Source organism: Telmatherina bonti, assembly GCF_933228915.1.
Source record: "Telmatherina bonti genome assembly, chromosome: 8".
NCBI lineage: Eukaryota > Metazoa > Chordata > Actinopteri > Atheriniformes > Telmatherinidae > Telmatherina > Telmatherina bonti.
In genome coordinates, this window is record NC_136626.1 from 12,009,352 (window position 1) to 12,030,772 (window position 21,421).

Below are 21,421 nucleotides of genomic sequence, written 5' to 3' on the forward strand. Positions count from 1 at the left end.
GTACCCTGCCTGTCGCACAAAGCCAGCTGGGATAGGCTCCAGCTTCCCCGCGACCCTGAATTGGAATAAGCGGTTTGGAAAATGAATGAATAAATATTTAATATATTTCATCCAATGTAAGTATACATTCATAAACGGAATTTTCATACAGATTTACACAATTTCATTCCTCCCAAAATCCCACATTTCAACATGAATTGAACGCCACGCGTTACGAGCCAAAACATATACGTCAGTCACTGTCTTGACAACGCAAACAACGGAGTCCTGGTGGAAGCGCCAAAGAGATTTCCATTGTTTTGCACTGTGAAAAGTTAAATAAACAAAACACAAATGACAAAGTGCTGTATTACATGTTTTGTCTTAACCAAAAATACTTTTCAGTGGTTAGGGGGTACGTAGCTGAAACAATATTTTACAAGGGGTACTGTGTTGCAAAAAGGTTGAGAACCGCTGCCCTAGAGCACTGGGCCCAGGGGCCTGTGCACTTTTAATCCGGCCCTGGTCGCGACACAATGCTTATTTGGGCTACTTTTTCTTATTTAGTTTAATTTGATAATTTAATCCTAATTAAATCAAATCAACATCATGCCAATTTGTTTGGGTGTAATGTTCCTTTAAAGGCCGCTGCCCCCTGCAGCGTCGTCATTGCGCAGAACAGTTTGAACCAAAAAGCGGAGTGACCTTCCTCCGCTCTCAGTCTGAGAGGGGCAGCACTGAAGCAAGAAGCCGGGCGCAGCTCCTACAGTCCCCCGCTAGAGCCTCAGAAATGAACAACAACTTAGTCGGAGATGAAGTCGGGTAAGATCTGTTAAGTAGACTCTTCCATTGTTTTCCCAGGAAACGGTAAACCTGCAGAACATTAACTTGCATTTAGCGCACTATGCTGTCAAGCTGTCATTTCTCAGCTAACGTTAGCCATCGAGCTAAGCTAGCTCCAGTAACTTAGCGGGATGGCTAGCCCGAGGAAAGACGGCTAAAAAAAGTAAAAATAATTATCAAAGAAGCTCATATGTTGGTGTTGTTGCTTGTAGCCAACCAGGCCACGGTTTTCTGGAGGGGTGCCACTTCTGTTGTCAAGGAAATAAACAAAACTTTAGTTACTTATTTCTGTGTTGTTTCCAGTTAGCCCCAGCTAGCCAGCGAAGCGAAAGTCGCCTCGACTCCGCCGCTGCGAGGACATTTAGCGGGCACTGCTGGAGGATGGAGCATCCTCCTATCCACCAAGCTCGCAGTTTTTACACAGACGCTAGATTTGTCACGGACATGTTTTAGTGGTTTATCTCAATCAAACTAACTTATTTATTGGTTTTGGAGTTTAAAGTGCCCCTTAACTTCCATGCACCCAGCATCCGGCTTCCCTGGTCCGCCTGCTGGGAGCCGAGCAGCCGCTTGCTCCGTTTCGCTCGGCGGTGAAGGCTAGACTGGGACTGCCATGGAATATGGAGTCAATTTGTGTTAGCTCGCTAAACGCCACGGCTCTGTCCCGGGGTAACTTACGTGGCAGGACGTTTACATAAAGACCTTTATTGTCGGAGGCATTGCATGGAGTGTTAAAGGACCGGAACACAACATGAGTCACATTAAACACGGGGATGAAAACTGCAGCTGCATGTCTACATGTCCCGATGCTGCACCAGGTTGTGAGGCAGACATTCATCTTGCTGTGCATCTTTGTTTTGGGATGTATAGTCAGCTGTTCATCAGTAACTGCACTTTCAGTGTTCTCCACCAAGTGGTTTCAGTCTTTAAAGACATATGGGTAAACCAATTACTATTATATTTTTAGTGCTCTTATTAATGTCATTAAGTAAATCTGTCGCAGTATTTCACTATTGATAATTTACTCTAACTCAATGGTAACGTTTTTCTTTCAGGAAACTTTTTGTGGGTGGATTGGACTGGAGTACAACACAAGGTAAGTCAAACTGTTCAACTTGTGGATACACATGCACTTCTGCAAGTAAGTGCTATAAACAACATAAGTGTGTCACGATGACGGTCTGTGGACACTGGTCTTTTTTAAAGTAAAAAAGTGGAAATTAGGTTTGAGTAATCCACGCAGATCATCAGTTCACAAATAAATTGAACTGCAAAGGCAAAATTCACATTAAGCATAACTTTTTTTTCCTGATAATGTTTGTGCATTTGGCTTGACACTGATGTTATGTAAATGTTACAGTGAAAAGATACACCTTTATAGCTTGTGAGGTTGTTTTTTATTTGATGTATACATATGTGTGTAGTTGTATGTTAGATTTATTTTATATTTGTTGTGATGCATGTTCATTTTTTTCTGTTGCTTCCTACATTTTATTTCACACTAAAAGCTGCTGTAACAAGTGAATTTCTCCACTGTGAGATTAAATAGTCTAAGTCTTTTATTACATATTAAAAGTATGTGATCCGCTGGGTTATGAGTATTGTGATGTTGCATGTGTTTGATGACATTATAGACGTTAAAGCATCATTGTTTGTGGCAGTAGGTGTAACAAATGAGGAACTGCAGATATAACGTCTGTTGTGGTTAAAGTTTTTCATCACATACAAATAAAGGAAAGGCAAAAAGATGTCACATTACAGCAGACTGTAACATTACAGGAAGTATGTCTTTGTTGCATCTAAAATTGGCTTATTTTTAATTAAAATATATATAAAAAAGCTGTCTTGCAGTCAGTTGTGATGACTTGTTTGTTGACAGTATTTATGTATATTAAAGCACATTTTTTCTCGCTTAAATATTGCCTAAAAATAAATGGGAAATTCATTTTAATCATTTTATATCTGATCTGTGTCTATATTATCTTCTCAGTCTTATCCACAGATTAGGTATGCAGTCTGCTACCTCATGGCTGGTTTGATATTGTATCATTTTACTGAAATCCTTAACGACACTGTTAACTTAAGACCTGAGCCACAGTTCTGGTGCTTGTATTTGTGCCGAATGCTTATACCCCAGGGCTTTTCAGAAATAAGAAAACCAATTACCTTAACTCTCTCAAAGTGACTCCTCATTTGTTCAAACTTGCTCGCCTCGCTTGAGTTGCCTTTGTGGGTGTGTGCGGGATTTACAGTGGCTGGTTGGTTGGTTGTACGTTTGGTGCTATGCAACATGACACTGCCTTGTTTGCTCTTTGGGAGGTTCTGTATATGATTTACCCTAATTTAACGTTTTCATATGAATAGCACAATCCCCAGCTTGCTGTAGAAACACTAAATCAAGGTCACTAGAAGATTTTAAGTGTTCTCTGTTTTAATTTTGTGGAGAGGTGCTTGTGTTTTTTTTCTTTCTATGCCTGTGTAAGTGCCAGACGGTTTTAGTGCTGCACATATTTTCATTGTCTCATTTATCATAATGAAAGCAAGAGATGTATAAATCATGACTACACTTCTCAGTATTGTTAAGAAGGCAAACTGGCTGAGTTAGGTCTTTAGTTCTAATTTCTTATTTGTTGTATGTTTCTATGAACCTCTGTTATTTGTTTTTATTTTTTTTATTTTTTAGAGACACTGAGAAACTACTTCTCACAGTATGGGGAAGTAGTAGATTGTGTCATCATGAAGGACAAAACTACAAATCAGTCGCGAGGCTTCGGCTTTGTTAAGTTCAAAGACCCCAATTGTGTACGGACAGTGTTGGAGACAAAGCCACACAATCTCGATGGAAGAAATGTGAGTATTTTAAATCAAAGAAGCAGATAACCAAATCTGATGGAGAAATCTTCCTGTGTTTTGTGCGAACAGTGTTTAAAACTTCTTTTTGGATTTCATCATCCACGGTAGCTGGAGGTTATTTGAGGTGAAAGACTCTGAGTTTTTCTTTATAAATGCCTAAAGCCATCTGTACAGACAGTGCTTTTTACAGTGTTTTACCTTTTTAAAATCAGATCAGCAAAACCAAGACGGTTGAAAAGAAACGAGATGTGACACGCTGTCTGCTTTGTGTTAATGACATTTTGTGTTTGTTTTTTTATTCTGGTAATGGACATGTGGAAGGGTGTAACATTTTATTGGCCACATTTGAATTACGACATATAGTGTGCACTAATATTATATCATGGAGAGAGGCAAACTGATACGCTGTAATGGATTCAGTGAAGAACGTTTGAAGGTGCCTTTAATTGAGTATAATGTGAACCGTTTTTTCCCCCTCCCTCTGCTGTCAGATTGACCCGAAGCCATGCACTCCCAGAGGAATGCAGCCTGAAAAGTCTCGAACCAAGGAGGGCTGGGTAAGAGGAACTGATTTTTACTTTGGTGGCTATGTTGGGTGTTTTTCTTTATGAGAATAAGGCTCAGGTTGACAGACTTTTCATCCCATCGTCCTCCTGAGGTTAGACTTGTATTTATTTTGGCAAGCCATGAGAAGATCTTGACCTTCAGTTTAAAAGAAAACAAAATGTATAATTTCTTTTGAAAATACTTTTTTTATGATTACAGCACACATCTTAGAGAATAGTTTTGATGAATTGCATATCTGTTTAGTAGGGCTATGACTATACGCTTTTGTCCTGATTTGATTCAATTCAATTCCGAGTTTTTGGGTGCCGATTTGATTTTAATTGTGATTCTCACAATTCTTCAATATTGCTCATTTTTGTAGATTAAAAAACAAAATAGATGTATGAAACTTATTTTTTTGAACGTCATTTTTCTTGATTTCAATTAAGAAAAACAACACAGAAGCCAGACCATCATTCTGCTTCTATAATGCCTAAGAAGACAAGTAAAAAGGTCAATAAAACCAATAAAAATGACAAAAATTTTATATTTTATTTATTTGGGAAAAAAAAAAAAAATTTTAATACATTTTTCAACAAAAATAAAAAAAATCGATTTTAAAATTGTGAATAAAAAAAAATCCAGATTTTCGATTATTTGGTTAGATTTCCCCACCCCTGCAGTTTAACAAACTGTTACTTCTCCTGAACTCCATTTGCAACAAAAGTACATACACTGCATCTGCAGCCTGTTTGTTCTGAAAATAACCCAAAATAGGCAACATTTCCAACAACTAACTAAAACATCAGATGAAGATGTTATCTACTGTTGTCACTGGTCTAGATGTTGAAATTGCAGCATGGGTTTTTTAAATGTAAAACTGTCTCTTGTTGTGGATATGTTGCTCTTTTCACTGTCTTACTGGAGCACAAGAAGGTCTGGAGATGTATCAGATTGTTTGGTGCATAAAATTGCCCTCAGCAATAAATAGCTTGAGAAGCAGAAATCTCTTTTCCAACTTGGGTAATTTTTGGGTCAATCAGCAATGCCATCAAACCCCTGCAGATCTATTATAGTAATTTTGTCCCTTTGGGCAGCAGAAGTTTTAGTTATTGCATCTTTCCTATCAATAAAAACAATTTTATAAGTCACAGATTTGGCTTTAAGCAGACTGCATGTCAGAAGCATTTATAAATGAAGCCCTTTTTCCTGCTACTGGCACTCCTCTCTGGCTTAAAGTCATGTAGCTGGTACCAAATGTTTTACTTAGAAAACAGAAGATTTAATTGTTGAAAATCAGTGTTGTTGTTGGCAACCTCTAGCTTTCATGGATTGAGCACAGTGCAAAGCTGTGGTGAAATGCTCACTGGTTGAGACTAAGAGGACAAAGCCGTGTTCCCTGATCTGTGGAGACTAGTGTTAGCATTGACATGACATGTTAAGAATTATACCCCAGGGCAAGAGGAGAACCTAATTTCTTCTGCACTGTCTGAATAGATGATGGCTAACTGGCCTCCTCCCAGAGTGATCCGTTAACACACAGTGAAATCCAAACACTCCCTGTTTTTTTTTTTGCTTTATTTATTTGTTTCTGTTTTTTCAGAAGGGCAGCAAAGCCGATAGCAATAAATCAAAGAAGATTTTTGTAGGTGGAATCCCTCATAACTGCGGCGAGCCAGAACTCAGGGACTATTTCAATAGATTCGGAGTGGTAAGTATTGCCAAGTGCATAATATGTATTTACATTGTCATCAAGACTGCTTGAATGGATGTGACATTGAACAGGGTCATTACTACACTATACATGAAGGTTTACAGTGATTGGATGGGTCAGATTGTCCAAAATGACTTAAATTGAAGTAAGAAGGGACCCTGTCTGGTTTTCTAAATGGAGCCACTATTTCCCTTTGTCCCACTCAAGGTCACAGAGGTGGTAATGATCTATGATGCGGAGAAACAGAGGCCCCGAGGTAAAAGCTGATCCCATTTTTTTTCTCTTCCCCTCCATTTCTTACCACCTTAAATCCCATGACAAACTATTCTGGCCCAAAGAGAAAAAGCCCATTCAGTTCATTTTAATTAAATTAAAACACTCCAGCCTATAACAGGAATTTAGTGTATAGTAAACACACACAACAGGACACAAGTGGATAAAGGCAGAATATGTTACAACTACACCACATCACTACAGCATGTTGTCGTTAGAAAATTAATTATGAAAATGTTCCTGTTGTAATAGCTGCAATAAAAAAAAATCTATCAATTTCCCAATTACATTTAATTAATACAGAGTTAATATGGCAGCTGCATCACTTAATGTGGAAATTTAAATATTATCTCGCACCATTAAATTGACATTTTGAATACCTTTTAGTATTTGACAGTTTTCGGTGGAGACTCTGTCTGTTTCTTTAAATTGGTTGACTTTGATTTTCAGTCTCTGTTGTGACCTTGAAGGACAACATGTGTGTGTGTGTTGTCCTTGAATTCATCTCAACTGGATTTTCAGGAAAGAAGAAAACCCACTTTCAGACTGAGTGCATTAAAAGAATCAAGTTGAGCACATTAAGCACCGGCTGATCTAGAGATGAAAGTGGAAAAATAGTTATTTGAATGGGTTCCTTCACTGGACGTCACAGAATGTACCCTTTACCAGATCATTTCTCTAAATAAAAATGCTGGACTTGGAGCGTTTGAGACCTCCACATCAGCATTTATTACCCAGTTAAAGGTACACGTAGGAGCCATAAAAACAGCCATTAGTCTTCTAATATCGTAATGGATAGGTTTACATCTTTTACAGTCTGGCTTTATATAATAGTCAGGTACCTCTGGGTACATCCAGAGGGTATTTCCATTTTGTAATTATTCCTGTTATTTTTCTATTCAAATATCCTTTTCTCACATGCGCATGTGTAAGCAATGAAAGATAAAATTCACAGGCCTTGTTTTTTTCTGAAGCTAATTTCTGGCTTCAGTAGTCCAAGAAAGTCACATCAAGTTGAAGTCTTCTGAAGTTTTGATCTTCTGAGATTTACTCCTCTCAGCTCATTGCTGTGGAACCACAGACGAAGGGATTTCTTCGCTGCAGTTCTGAACAGGAGGAATAAACACACTTTCATTGTTTATCTGCTTATAAAGCAAATCCCTTCTAACGCAAATAAGATTAACTCAAGATGTATTAAAATTTGCAGTTCATTTTTGCTTTATTTATCCTTGATTTTATCAGTGCTGATGATATGAAAATTAACATAATGTCAGGCCAAGTCAAGAATATTAACCTAAAAAAAACATCTCAATTGTCCATGAATCCAACAATTATTGTGTTAGCTGCAAAATTATGTCAGTTGTATCTTATTAAAGAGCAGAAAAGCTATCTAAACAAAGATAAGAGGATAGAAATGTCTGTCCAGGCTCTCCATAAGCACACTCCATAAAAGTGATTTATTTATTTTTTTGTTACTTCTGGGAAATAATTCCACTGAAACATAACAAAATAAGTTCATACAGTTAATTAAAAAGTCATTAAAATGTGTTCTGGGAGGCAAAAGAAACCACAAACTGATAAGGAGGCAGGTTGCAAGGAAAATAGGTGCTCCAAAAAATACACTACTTAATCACACTACGCAGCTGGCATATTGAGAACAGTTTGAGTATCTTGGGGGGAATTTGTCCCTCAAAGAGGCTGTTACATCTCAGAGTGAAGAAGGTAAAAATAGCGTTATCATGAACACAATTGTGTTGTTTAAAGGTTTTCGGTCTTTTGGCTCTTAGGAAGTTTCTCTAACCCATTTCCTGTCTGTGAAATCCCCAAACTTTTATATCTGTCCAGATAGGCTCATAATATATTCATAACTTTAGACATGTGTCGACTCTTTTAGCATGGATGGACTCCCTGGGAATCAAACCCGTGCCACCAGTGTTTGTGTTAGATTCTGCCCACTGAGATACATCCACAGCTGTTTCATCTGCATTTGTCCCACATAGCGAAGATGCAGCAGCCACTGACCCACAACATGCATTACTTTTCCTCCTTAAACACCACTTTTATTCTCTGTTGGGATAAACCCAGAATAGTTTGTCATTGGAATTTTACATGACGTACTGCACCAGTAACAATCGTTAATCTTTAATAGGATAAACAGTTTGTTTAACTAAAACCCTTATATGTTCAGCATTGGAATAAGTTTTCTTTACCTTGATTTAGAAGTAAATGATACATGTATCTTCAATGGCATAGTATGTGTTTTCCCATATGTAGAAAGTTAAGTATTTTTGTAAGTAAGCCCTTTCTATTTTTCTTTCTTCTGTCCCCCTTCTCCTTGTGAATGGTTTGAATGTGATTAACGGTGTCTCTTAAGATTTGTCTTTTCTCCTTTAGGTTACTGTGCATTGACAGGTAGCACAAAGGTACAGGCCAAAAGCAAAGCGCGTCATTTTTACCTGGTATAAATGGGGTGTACATAAGGTGCATCAATTTTTTTTTCCTTTTAGAAATTATAATTTTATTTCATTGAGGCCAAAGAATGATCTGTTATCAGTCATTATAGAGAGATGGTTTACACAGTTGTCCATCAGCTACGTAGTGTCAGATTGTATTTAAAAGCATGTTTAATGAAAAAGCCTTATATAGTAAAAGCAAAAATATTTGCAAATTAAAAAAAAATACAAGCCTTTATACACCCAAGTATATAACGATTCAAAAACACACAACCGACCAGGTTAACTCACACATAGAAAGCACATATACACCATACCTCCCTGTACACAAACATAAACTCATAGTTTCTATCTCTTTACTTGAATATAAATCTAAATGGAAATAACGTCTGGCTTCACTACGCTTTTAGTTTTCATCTGAAACGATTTGCTGTCTAAAAATTAGTTTAATGAAACTTTGTTGTTTTACGTCAGATCTGTGTTTAATCTTTCATTTTGAAGTAAACGTTAAAAGTATTACCTGAATTATTTTGGTAATTTTCAACTTTTTAATGTAAGATTTAAGCAGATGGTAAAAAAAAAAAAAAAAAAGCCTGCAAATTCACAATGACATTTCCTTGATCAATGGTAACAAAAAAGAACAAGAAAACACATTATTTTACCTTTTATGTCATAAGAACGACTGATCTTCAATAGTAAAAGTTGCATTTATTTACCAGTTAACCACTAGAAAGTCACTTTAGCTCTAAATCAAAATATTAGACGTGAAAATGTGACTTAATAGCTGTCATTACATCTTAAGCAACCACTCTACAATTTCAATTAAAGTGTTTACCATGAGCTTCCAAATGTGTTAATGGTGCCAGCTTGGTTTTAAATTTAGGTTGGGGATGGGTCATTGACAGATGTTTATTAATAGTTGTAGAGCAGGAGGCGTGGGAACATTTGGCACGATGCTAGAGGTCTCTGATATCTCAGTTGTCTCGCAGGACATTTAATTAGATTCAGGTTAGGTCCCCAAGCAGAGATCTACACTCAACCCAGTTCTGCCAAAGCCCAAAGATAATCAGATTGAAAGTAGATCACCGCAGCAACTTGTTACCGCTCGGAGGAATTGTCGTTCACTGAGCAGTTCTTATGGCCAAACTTTTAATGCACCTTGTATATTCTCCACGAGCAAAACTAGCAACTTGTCAATTTGAGAAATCAGTTATGGCCTATATTTTTGTGTTACCTTTGTGAGCAATATTTTAATTGTCCATTTTAGGCTTATCCCGGCTGACTCAAAAGTAAAATACTGAATTTGGGAAAGCTTGGAGAAAGCTTTAGGCATTCTACAGTTTGTGTTTCTCCATATTTTTGTGATGCATTAACAATGGCTGCTGCGAGTGTGTGCTCCACAGCAATATACCAAGGGACAGATCAAGGTGGGGTTTGGATGAAACAGCATGAAGCGACAAAATGTAATATTGTTTCAATTGACATTTATCAGCTAAATGTTCAGTCTTGTCGGATGGTAGAAAATGGACTTAACTGACCTTTTTATGTGACGATTCACATTGAATCAAATGCTACACCTGTCATCCTCCATGTTTAACAGTTAAGACGTCCATAATTGTTAACCTCACCAAATATTTCTCTGCACAGTAAAAGAGAAAAGTTTCCTTCAATTCCCCAGGCTTTAGTCTTGGATTTGAGTTGCTCTGCAAGTCTGCGACATCATCCGAACCCCAGGAGCCTCTTGCTCAGTCTTGACGGATCCTCACTGCTGAAGCCCAATACTGTTCTTCATCTTGTGTTGTCACAACCCCCCTGCTACCTTGATTCACTCTTGGTCGTTGGCTAGGTTTTGGATTTATTACTTTCGAGGCCGAACAATCAGTGGACCAGGCTGTCAACATGCATTTTCACGACATCATGGGCAAAAAAGTGTGTAGTTGTAGTTTTATTTTACCCTTAAGATCAAACAGAGGCTTGGGCGACAGAGTTATACCATGATGCTGTTTTTATTACCTGAATCAAGTTTTCAAGAGGCTTTCAATTGGAGAGAACAGCATCATCAGCACAGATCTACCTGAATATAAACTGGGTATCAGTTGAAGTCATCTCAGTCCTCTATTGGAACGCATACACTCTTCATCTTTAAACTTTTCCTGTTTCCAGATTCACTGATTCGTCCCTTTCAGACTGAGTTGTCGCCCAAGGCTTTGTTTAAACTGACCTCTCCTTTAGGGTGTCTGAAGTCCTCTAGATGCTGAAACAGCAACAACACAATTGCTTGTCATATTTTCTGGCAAAAGTAAAATTAATTGTTGATAAATAAGGAATAATTTTTAAAAAGTCAACACAGTTCACCTAAAGGATTGGTCTAGTTACTTCTGTTTTTGATTTATTTCTGTTTTTCCTTTGTTTTCTGAAGTTTTGTTGGCAGGTCACTTACATGTCAACATGTCTTTTATTTTTTTCTTTCTTTCTTTTTAATTTTTTTTTAAAAGCTCAACTCAGTGACCTCAGTGAGAGAATCTCCATACTGTGTCTGTCAGCTCTCTAAATAACAGATGAAAGGCTGAAACCTGAGTCGCACAATGATATTTGCATGTCACTTCTCAGTGTTTGTTTATCTCACTGGCTGTACCAGATGGATGGAGTTTACTGCTTTAAGTCGATTTAGATAGTGTCCGGTAAGCTGCTCGTTCAGACAAAAACAATACGTTTATGGTGGTGTTATATTTAAGCTCACCTTCTGGCACCTTGTGTTGCACTTTCGCATGTATCAAACGCCACCCACCTGGTGCCGCAGCTGAGTAAAACTAACCGAAAAGAAAGGGCAAGTTGAAATTGGCACTAATCTGATAAAGATGGGTTCTAACACTTGGCTTTTTAAGTCACTCTTATAAATCTAGACCTGTGGTGCATTCCCCCCACCCCTTTTAAAGTAGTAGTATTTAGCAGCAATGCAAAGATCTCAGAAATGGCTTCATGCAGGCAGTAATAAGTTGTTGGTGTGAGTAAGTGATCATTGTAGCATTACATCCACTCGGTCATATCGTGTCCTCACATGTATCATGTTTCTGTTCTTGATCTTTACATGACTGCACAGAGGGTTTAGGTTCTTCTAAGATGTGTTTGACTTGCCACTCGGTTTTTTTAAATGTATATTTGACACTAATATGACTTGTATTGGTGAAACTGTGCTCATGTTAGTACTTTATTAGTTTTAAGTTTTCATTCTGAAGTACTTCTTGGCTTGATTGCCCTTTCCCCCTCCCATTAAGGCTTAATTGTCTTTTTGGTAAGCCATGTGTTTAGGAGCTTTTGGGAGAGGGTGGACAGTAGAGACGTATCAAGAAATCAGGGAGTATTTGCTGTGAAATGAGGAATTATGTGCAACAAAATCCTTTTAAAGGTAGTTGCTGTTTGTAACAACCGTAATGTTCCTGACTAACAGCCTTACATTTATGCAGCTTTTATATTCAAATGTCGCTGATAATTACATTACAAAAATGCATTGAATCCGATTTCCTTGGTAAATGATTTGGCCCACCCTGTTTACTCTCCAGTGGTACCCGCTCCTCTTGACTTTGCCCTCGTTTCCAGCAGGAATCAAGGCTTGACTTAATCCATTGTTCTTGACTTGACTTTACCTTACGCTGGGACTTGAGGGAGGCAGGGAGATATGAGTTACAAAATTAGAAATTGGAGCACATCAAACTGCGGAACAAATCCCAATTCTGCTGTTTGGGACCATACAGAAGTCATGGTATCCATCACTCGTAGCCGCGATGCCCTCGGGAGAAGGTGCTCAGGTAGCTGCCGACGGCGGCGAGGCCACTGCTGGAAACATGTGCATGTAATTAGGTCGACAGAGAAGGAAGAGGGAAGGCTGGGGAAGGTGGTAACACCTTAAAGCAGGAAGGAATTTGTGATTCGTTTTCCTCCTGCAAGGTGACCCCAATAACTCAACCCTTCAGTCTATTTCTGGTTGGCTCCCCTTAGTCTCAGCCTGTTTCTTTGCTCTGGTTTACGGCTGGTAGCCTTGCCTAGTTATCAACAGGAGAGTTTTATTAATGCTGCACTGTTAGCTTTGAGTCAAATTATCACAGCAGCAAATAGTTGTAAATTGACCAAAATATAAGTAAAGGATGCCAAGAGGCTTTATGTGTGTTTCTAAAAGAATTTTTTTTACAGAATAAAATTGGGGCTTCTAAGGAAAATCTCTCTTAATTATATACTGACAAATCAGAATTGGATTGTATAAAGATGATGACCTCCAGCTGTGCTGACATGTTGGGTTTAAGGTTTATTGGTTATTTGATCTTAATAAAACATGTCTTATCACAATATGTTTGACACAGTATGAAGATTCAGTTTTATATTGAACAAAAAGACCGTTCATTTGTACTATCTGCATGTTTATTTTATGTTCTTTTAGAAGTGAGATACAAATTTCTCTACATCCATTTCCCCCCTTTAAAACTTATTCCAAATAAAGTAAAAATGAGATCCTTTTTAAGCCTTAGCTGGAGAAAGGTAAGTCATGACCTTACATTAGATGTATTTATCTTTATATAGGGCATTTCATAGCAAAGACAGAGATACATCTATGTTTCTCAGGTACGTTTTCAGTAGTTCTCCTTTACATTTATTGTCATGGCAGTGTGATTTTTGTTTCTCAACTTTTGGCTTGGGAAGTTCCTGCTTATAACCTGGTACCTGAGACACATAGCTATACAGCTCTTGTGCTTAAACAGTAATATTAATTGACATAGCTGCCCCCCATTTATCAAATAAACGTAAAAAATTTCCAACTGGCCCAAAATGTTGAGACTAAGTACCAGTTGTAGGACAGGCCTGTCTAGGTGAGGGACTTCATTGACCCTTTACTGGTGTTGCCAAATGTGCTCTCCTTGTCCTTTGTCCAGGTGGAAGTAAAGAAAGCTGAACCTCGTGACAGTAAAGCTCCTGGCCAGCTTGGCCCTGGTCAGTGGGCCCCCAGGGGCATCTTGAGTGCAGCTAATGGTTGGACAGCACAGCCGGCCCAGGGCTGGCAACAGCCTTATGGGCCACAAGGTGAGTGGGAACCAGTCCCAGAACAGAGGGAGAGAAGCACACTGTTCGCAGGACAACCTTGAAGTAACTGTTTAAATGTGTTAAATTTCGTGCTCAAGCATCATCACATGTAGACCACTGCTTGTTCTGTCAGTCTGAGCATTAAACTGTATGATGTGAACATTTTACCTACTACATTTTCTCTTTCTCTTCCTGGAGGAGTGTGGGTGTCTGCTACAGGCCAGCCCATAGGTAGGTGTTGGTCCTGCGCTTGACAACACTTCAGAGTTTCTTGTATATTGTGTAACTGTGAGATTGCAGATAAATGTGACATTTGCCATGTGATCATGTGCTTATCTTGAAACGTTTGTGTGACAGAAACGGGGTTGCACACAGAGTAGCCAATCAGCTGATGACAGTTAACAGTACATGTTATCACTGATTCATAATGGCTGAGACTGCTGATAATGTGCTGCTTGAGACAGATGGCAGCCTTGAATGGATTCCGGCCTCCCTCTGCTATTGGTCAGGCTCGACTTCATATCACCACCTCCAGGTCAACCCGCAGCGTTCACTGCAGTATCGGCCCTGTGCTCACTCAGAAAAGACTTCACTTTTAGATAGTGTTCTCCAACTTATGTTTTAAACGATTAATCAATGTTATCTGTCAATCAGCTGATCAGCCAAGCATTAATAAACCAATGCAGTTTAAAACATATGTTTTGGTGCTGCTTTACTCTATATGTATTATTGTTTGTGCATAATTAAAGAGAATAATTTATAAAGGGGGAAAAAAGTCCACATCTATTCATAGAAGCATCAATTCTGCTCTGTGTTGAAACAGGCGGGTATGGACCGCCGCTGTCAGCAGGCCGGGGAACCCCCGCACAGCCTCCATCACCCTTTAACGCATTCCTGGTCACGACCCCGGCGGGCAGCTTCGCTGCACCTCAGGGATACCCTCAGCAGGGCTACACCACAGCACCTCAGTTTGGTCAGTCATACTGGATTGCTTTCTAGATTCTCAGCCACTGATGGGTAATGTGTCACGAGTTCTGTCGTATAGAAAGATGTTTTTCTTCTTTTGAGCAAACAAACCTAAAATGTTTCAGTCTTATTGCATGTATGACTTATACTTTATTAATCTCTTGTGGAAAATAGTATTGCTTGCAGCAGTATGGAAGAAAACGAGTAGAAAATATCAATTTTTGGGAACTTCAGCACAAGTTGTTTTTCTTTTTTTTTAGAACAGGGGGTGTGTTAATATTTTAATAGAATTTAAAAGGTCTTTAAAGCGGTCTGTTGCAGTGCTAAAGGAGGACCCTTCATCTTATCAGAGATGGACAGCATGACTTGCAGAAAGTAATTTCATGAAATGTTACTGAATGATCTACAAGGGAGTAGTCTCTACAGTTTAATCTATACTAAACTGAGTAAATATTCCTTGAAGACGTATGATTTGGTCTTGAATCTTTAAAAAACACACGTTAACTTTATTGGATTTCAGAAATCACCAAAATGTGAATCCCCCCCCCCCAAAAAAAACAACTTAAATTTCAAAAAATGGTAGTGAAATGGCTTAAAACTTAAATATCCAGTTTTTTAGGCAACCTCAGATGATGTAGGCTTACCGGATTTTACGTCTTTGTTCACACAATGACAAAGGAATGTTAGAAAATGAATAATTAGAAAAACGAAATAATTTTTGTCATTATTATCCAACAGGTTACAGTTTTGGCACACCGCAGGCAGACCAGTACGCTCCCCAAGTTCCCCCTCCACCCACCACTCCAGGAACTGCGCCGCTGGGCTTTGCCCCCGCCACCACACCAACTCAGGACTTGAGCAAAGCTCCCACTGGGCAGCCTGATTTCCCTTACAGCCAATATGGTAAGACAAGCACTGTGCATAAAGAAGCGTGCTGCCTCCTTTCTGTCCCACATGATTTATTTTATCACCTCTTGATCCCACCCATCTCCCTGGAAATTTTATTAGGTGCAACCATTTAGCTTGAACAGCTCCACATCCATACATGCTTTCTGCATACATGACACCCCCCCCCCCCCCACCCCCCCCCCCGGCTCTGCCATGAAGATGCTGCTGAAGTTTCGCCATATCCAGAAGTCCTCAGCAGTCTTTTCTGTCAACTTATTCCAGCTGGGCTGTGGATTGATTTAAAAAGATTGGTAGGTCTTGGTAGGTTTTGAATTAGATCATCCTGCCTTGCTGTGTTTGTTTGTTTTTGCATTTTTATTTTTTATTTTAAAGGAGTGTTATTCTTGTCTTGACTAACTGTACAAGACTTTTGAGTTGCTCCTGATATCCCCACTGTTTGATCGATTCCCGCTCTTTTTCCTCCCTGTTGGTGACTTTGCTGGCTTCTTTCCCTGGTCTTGGCGTGAATGCCACAGAAGAGCACCAGCATGACAGCTCTAAACACACGAAGCCTAATTTCTGGGGTTGGGCGTGTCTAACCTTCCAAGTGACCTATCAAAACTTTTCTACATGTTGTTTTCTACATGAAGCTGAGTATTGGTTCCGCGCTGTGTTGGACCACATAATTATTCCTTCAGGAGTTCACTTGAGCTGATGAACTGTTGGCCAAGTTATAGGCAGCATTCACAGCCTTGAAAGTGAAACTTTATATTTTCTAGAAAACTATTTCTATAACTATTTAGAAACCGAGGCACAAATAGAGGCTGGGTGTTTTTCAAATCTGAAATTAAATGGAGACAGATAATGTAAAAGATGAACAGAGTTCCATTGAAAAGAAACTATGTTCTTCATTCAACATTCAGCTATTCGGCCACATAAGCAGAAAATCAGATAACAGATATTCAGTCAGAAGCTTCAGTTTTCTGGCTGCCGGTGTTTTTATTCTGAGAAAGCTTTCGGCTGCTTCAAACTGCTGAATTTACGTTTAAAGCAGTCATGTGATTGCTGTCGTTTGTGACAGATGCTCATCTTGTTCAGTGTTTCCTGCTTGTGCTGATCTTCCATCCAGCTTTCTGCTTTGAATGTCTGCTGCCTGTTCAGGTGCCTAGTTCTGTTATCAATTCATAGAAACAATGTCAACTATGGTTTTGTGAAATGTGTTGCTGTTGATGCAAAACCACAAACGGTTATTTATGAATATAACCGGTACTGAAAATGATATTATGTGTGTAAAATTAGAAAAATAGATGTGGTTAGACAATGACAGATTGGCTTGATTTAAGGTTTTGGGTGATAGTGGGGTATTTTGAATAATTTAGTTTGAGTCAGGATTAAGGAAGTGGTTTTGTATGTTAATTATTTTCCATTGCATACCATTTAGAGTATTTTTTTATTATTTAAAAACAGTATTTCCTTCCAACAGGGCTTTACTCTGACTTCAGTACAATGTGAACTTTATAAGTTAAATAATTTACTCATCAAAATAATCATCTTGCCAACCTAGTTTTTTTTTTTCCAAGAACATGTCTGTATTTGATTTTACACGTTCTTAGAGGTTTAGCATGAGGAAAATGAAAACGTTAGTTTAAAATATCTGCTCTGGAGCTGCTGAACATTGACAGATGCAAACACGTGTTCAGCAACCTTGGTTTCATACTAATTTATTCAGTTAGCGAGGAACTGTCAGCTGGGAAAGTGCAGCAATGTTTTAATGATATGAAGAGCATGTTGAGCCAATCAGAAGAGGCTTTGAGCTGAGTCCAGAGCAAATGCAGCTGAGCCAGCCATGACTATGGAGGCAGGGCAGATCTGCGTTCATTAAACAAATCATCAGTGTAGTTACACTTAGAACACCTACAGCAAGAAAACACACACACACTTCTAACAGTGTTATTTTGATGTATTTTTAGTTGTTAAATCAGTTCTCTTATAGAGTTGAAGGCTCAACATGTTTAAGTTAATCAGTGAGGTTATTTTTCCAACAAAAAGTAAACATCTCCCCTGAATGTTCTTCAACAAGTATAATTTTCTAAGATTTAAAAAAAAAAAAAAAAAAAAAAAATAGAAATCATCTTAGAAATTAAATGTAGCATCAAATAAGGTTAAATCTTGGAGCCGTACTGTCTGCGAAGGCACACGAAACTGAAAAACGTAAGAAATTCTTTGGAAAATGACTCCATGCAAAACCACTGCTAACTATCTTTTCACAATATATTCATATATTTGACAGGAAAATATTTTTTATGCTACATGCTAGCTTCCAATGCACATTTTGCAAAATTCCACGAGACCAGGCTGGCCTGATTTTTAAAAGTGAGAAGAAACAAAAACCCCAAAATGCTAATGGATAGCGCACACACTTGTTTTTGCTGAAAGTGACGCAGTTTAGACCCAGTAAATGAGTATAAATTTAGAGCTTGTAAGCTGGGGGACATATATAAGGTAGTAGGCCAGCAGTATCTGGGTTCAGTCAACCTGGTCTCCTCATCTCCCTGATAGGCTTGGGTAACTACCCTCAGGACCCTTCTGCCTACGGACCAACGCGTCCTTCTCACAGTTATGGTCAGGATGAGCAGGGAGGATATAGTGCAGGTAGGTGCCAGCATCGTCTTCTCCAACAACAAAAGAAGCATTTGTTCAGTGCCTTTATAGAGCTGCAACCTGATTCTTTGCCTTTTTTCCCTCTTGCTCTATCTTTAGTATTTTGCATGTACATTTGCATGTACATACAAATTACTGTGTTTTTTCTTGTATAGTAAAAGCCAGCCACCCCTTTTGTTACAGCTGAGCAGCTTTTAAACACCCAGCTTTGCACTGATATTTGGCAAGGTTAGCTAGAAGCATGTCAGGTCCCTTGGTGGCTGTGGTTTTACTGTATCAAGACTAACATGTCCTCCTTTTTGTGTTCACTGTCTGCATTGCTTTGCTGATTTGCAAAAGGATGATCTAATTGTCAGAAAATTTGTTCATGGTTCAGTTGTCTCTATGCATCAGCAGTCCATTCACCCGTTGTTGTTTTTCCCCCCATGTACTGTCTCCACATTGTAGCTAAAGGGGTGAGAAAGGAAAGAAGATTAAAGGAGGCCACAACATCAGTAAATTTACAATTACACACAGATTTTTCTGTCCAGCAGTCTTGTTGGGACCATTCCCTGTTCCTCAAACTGTGTTCTTTATAAATAAATGTGTTTTTTGATTTTTTTTCAGTTCTCTTTCTCTCTTGTCTTTCCACTCCCGTCTTGTTCAACTTTCTCTAAAACGGCTTTAACTGGAAACATATTGGTATCTCTGTGCTTGTGTTAACTGGATGTTACCAGGGCAGGAAAATAACCAGTCACCAGCAACTCCGAGCAAAGATCTGGCCACAAAATATGGAACAAACCCATCCTTTCAATTTTAAAAAGCACTTTGGCTTGGACAGTGGTGTAAATTTTTTTCCAGGCAGATTAGTTTCCTTCCCTGGCGGTCACTGTGTTTCTCTCATGTTTGCAGGGAGATGGTGCCATCCAGTGTATAGATAGACTAAATAAACATAATGTTACACTGATCATCCAGGACAATATAGACACAATAAAGCTGACTAGACGTGTGGTAAATTCAGCTGTGAAAGTAAGGATTGTTTTTGTTGTGTTTTTTGGTCTTAACGCACTTCTATTTATGAATAAAAAGGCTCATTGAGTAATGATATTTAGATCTTTGGGAAAAATCCACCTTAAAGCCTTTGGGGTTGCAGCCTTTGTCTGTTTTGCTCCTCAAAGTTGTTTTTTTTTTTTGTTTTTTTAAACCTAAATTCAAAGTAAAATAATTCTACTGTATTTGATGAGAAGCACGTAATTGAAACAGCAAAGTGGAAAATATTAGAAATATACAACATTCTGCTGAACATACAGACTGTCTGATGTTCTTTTGCAACCTTGCAGATGCAGTTTAAAAATAGATGGATAATACATTTAAAGAAGGCCGTTTATTGTTCAAGATGGTCAAATCTGGAACATGAGTAAAAAGCAACAAACAGCTGAAACATTCGTGTTGGGAATGTGGATTTATTTTCCCTCAACATAAAAAGTCAGTTTTGCGTAAAGGAATATACTTAAAACATGCAGGAATTAGGCTCGTCCTCAGTCATCTAGTATCCCTGGCATGAACACATATCCTTTTTGCATTAACTTTTTTTTTGTTTTTTTTGTTTTTTTTGCTGTCTGTTATCTACCTCAGGGTACGGTCAGGACCTGACGGCCTTCGGTCACAGCTTTGCAGACCCCAGCCAGCCGACCGCCACGTACGGGGCCCCTACAGCACAGCCCGCCGCTGCTCCTCAACCCACCGCAAGCGCGTTCGGCAGAGGGCAAAACCACAACGTACAGGGCTTCCACCCCTATCGACGCTGACCACCACCCCAGGGTGGGACTGTTGTGTAAAATTCAAAAACAAAACAAAACAAAAAAAAAAAGTCGTCAGGGAAATGTGTGTTTTGAAATAATGTGCTTAAAAGCAAAACTGGAATTCTTGATCATTGGTTTGGAATGTGTAATGCGCACAGTTTGTGGAATGGAAACCTTTTGTGAAAGCAGGGATTCCAGTAAATTCAAAAGGGGTGTGTAAAGAAATCCACATTTTTTTTCTTTGCAACTTAAGGAACATTCAGCAGAAAGAAGCTTTTATCCCCCCTCCACCCCAACAATGTTTTATAGTAGAACTAAAGTACTTTGCAATAATTTTGATTGTCTGTTCAAACACTAGCACAGAGACTATATGTAAAGAGACTTGCATTTGAATATGTATATTTATGGTGGACACAAATGAAAACAGGGTCTCAAGTTTTCTTCAGCTTTAAATTCTAGGGAAAATGTTTTTATTTTTCATTTGGTGAATTTTTGTTTACTTTCTGAGCCTTTAAAGTTTGTTTAAAATGGAGATTCTGAATATATATAAATATATATATATTATACACAAACTGTGCAATTTTTTAAAAAGAGAATTTTGTACTATAAATGTACACTTTGCTTGTTTTTTTATTTAAAGATGTAGACTTCCCTCAGGTGGCTGTTTTGGGTGCATTTTTTGCACTTATGCAAAAAGAAAAAAGGACAAATTATTACAAAATAAATGTTTTAAGGATATGATTGTCTTGAGAGTATTTGCCTCAGCTTTTCTTAGTTGCACCGCATGGTGCTGAAACACTGGTGAGGAGTGTACAAGCAATGAAATGTTTTTAACTGTTGGTAGTTTTTTCTTTTTAGAGCTGAAAAAGGATAATTTTGTCCTTTTAGAAAAACATCTGCTAACTTGGACATGTTTTGTCATTGATGAAGTATTACCTGTAGGCTCCCTGAGCACACATATGTAGAAGGTCCCCCCTTTTTTAAATGGAAATGTATACTTGAGAAGATGGAAATTCACAAACCATTGAAGTACGCTTGTGGTTTTGTGTCAGGCTTTTAATAGAAACCTTGCAGACACGTTCCTCTTCATGCTATGGTAAAAGGCATGACCATTATATAAAAATTACTTTGTCTTTTTATAGTTATTTGCTTTTTTTTTATGTGGTTTTTTTTTTTTTTTTTTGTCTTACACTTTTATCATTTGAGGTGTTCCTAGTTTTTGTGAATATATGTTTCTGATATATATATATATATATATATATATATATATATATATATATATATATATATATATATGTATGTGTGTGTGTGTGTGTGTGTGTGTATATGTGTGTGTGTTTTTTATTGTATGAATGAATAGGTAAATATTAATTTTAGTGATCGTATCCGGGTTA

General features: G+C 38.2%; 1 protein-coding gene across 2 annotated transcripts; it reads left to right on the forward strand.

The window, feature by feature from the left end:
- The first annotated feature begins 710 nt into the window (after positions 1 to 710).
- Positions 711 to 20,692, forward strand: dazap1 (DAZ associated protein 1). 2 transcript variants are annotated; one of them, XM_079244523.1, is made up of 12 exons: positions 711 to 801; positions 1,878 to 1,918; positions 3,506 to 3,672; positions 4,167 to 4,232; positions 5,825 to 5,932; positions 6,143 to 6,191; positions 10,508 to 10,590; positions 13,584 to 13,731; positions 13,930 to 13,962; positions 14,555 to 14,704; positions 15,436 to 15,600; positions 19,861 to 20,692. In XM_079244523.1, the coding sequence occupies exons 1-12, from the start codon at positions 770 to 772 to the stop codon at positions 20,031 to 20,033; spliced, it is 1,215 nt and encodes a 404-aa protein (XP_079100649.1). In that variant the 5' UTR covers positions 711 to 769; the 3' UTR covers positions 20,034 to 20,692. The 2 variants fall into 2 exon arrangements, with proteins under 2 accessions (XP_079100649.1, XP_079100650.1); XM_079244524.1 differs by lacking the exons at positions 6,143 to 6,191; positions 10,508 to 10,590.
- The last annotated feature ends 729 nt before the right edge of the window (positions 20,693 to 21,421 follow it).

Excerpts from the sequence above, each read along its gene's own strand:
- dazap1 (XM_079244523.1), top strand. The coding sequence starts at position 770 with ATGAACAACAACTTAGTCGGAGATGAAGTCGG. Across the intron at positions 13,732-13,929 it reads ACAGCCTTATGGGCCACAAG|GAGTGTGGGTGTCTGCTACA; the intron begins GTGAGTGGGAAC and ends CTCTTCCTGGAG. Across the intron at positions 15,601-19,860 it reads TTTCCCTTACAGCCAATATG|GGTACGGTCAGGACCTGACG; the intron begins GTAAGACAAGCA and ends TATCTACCTCAG.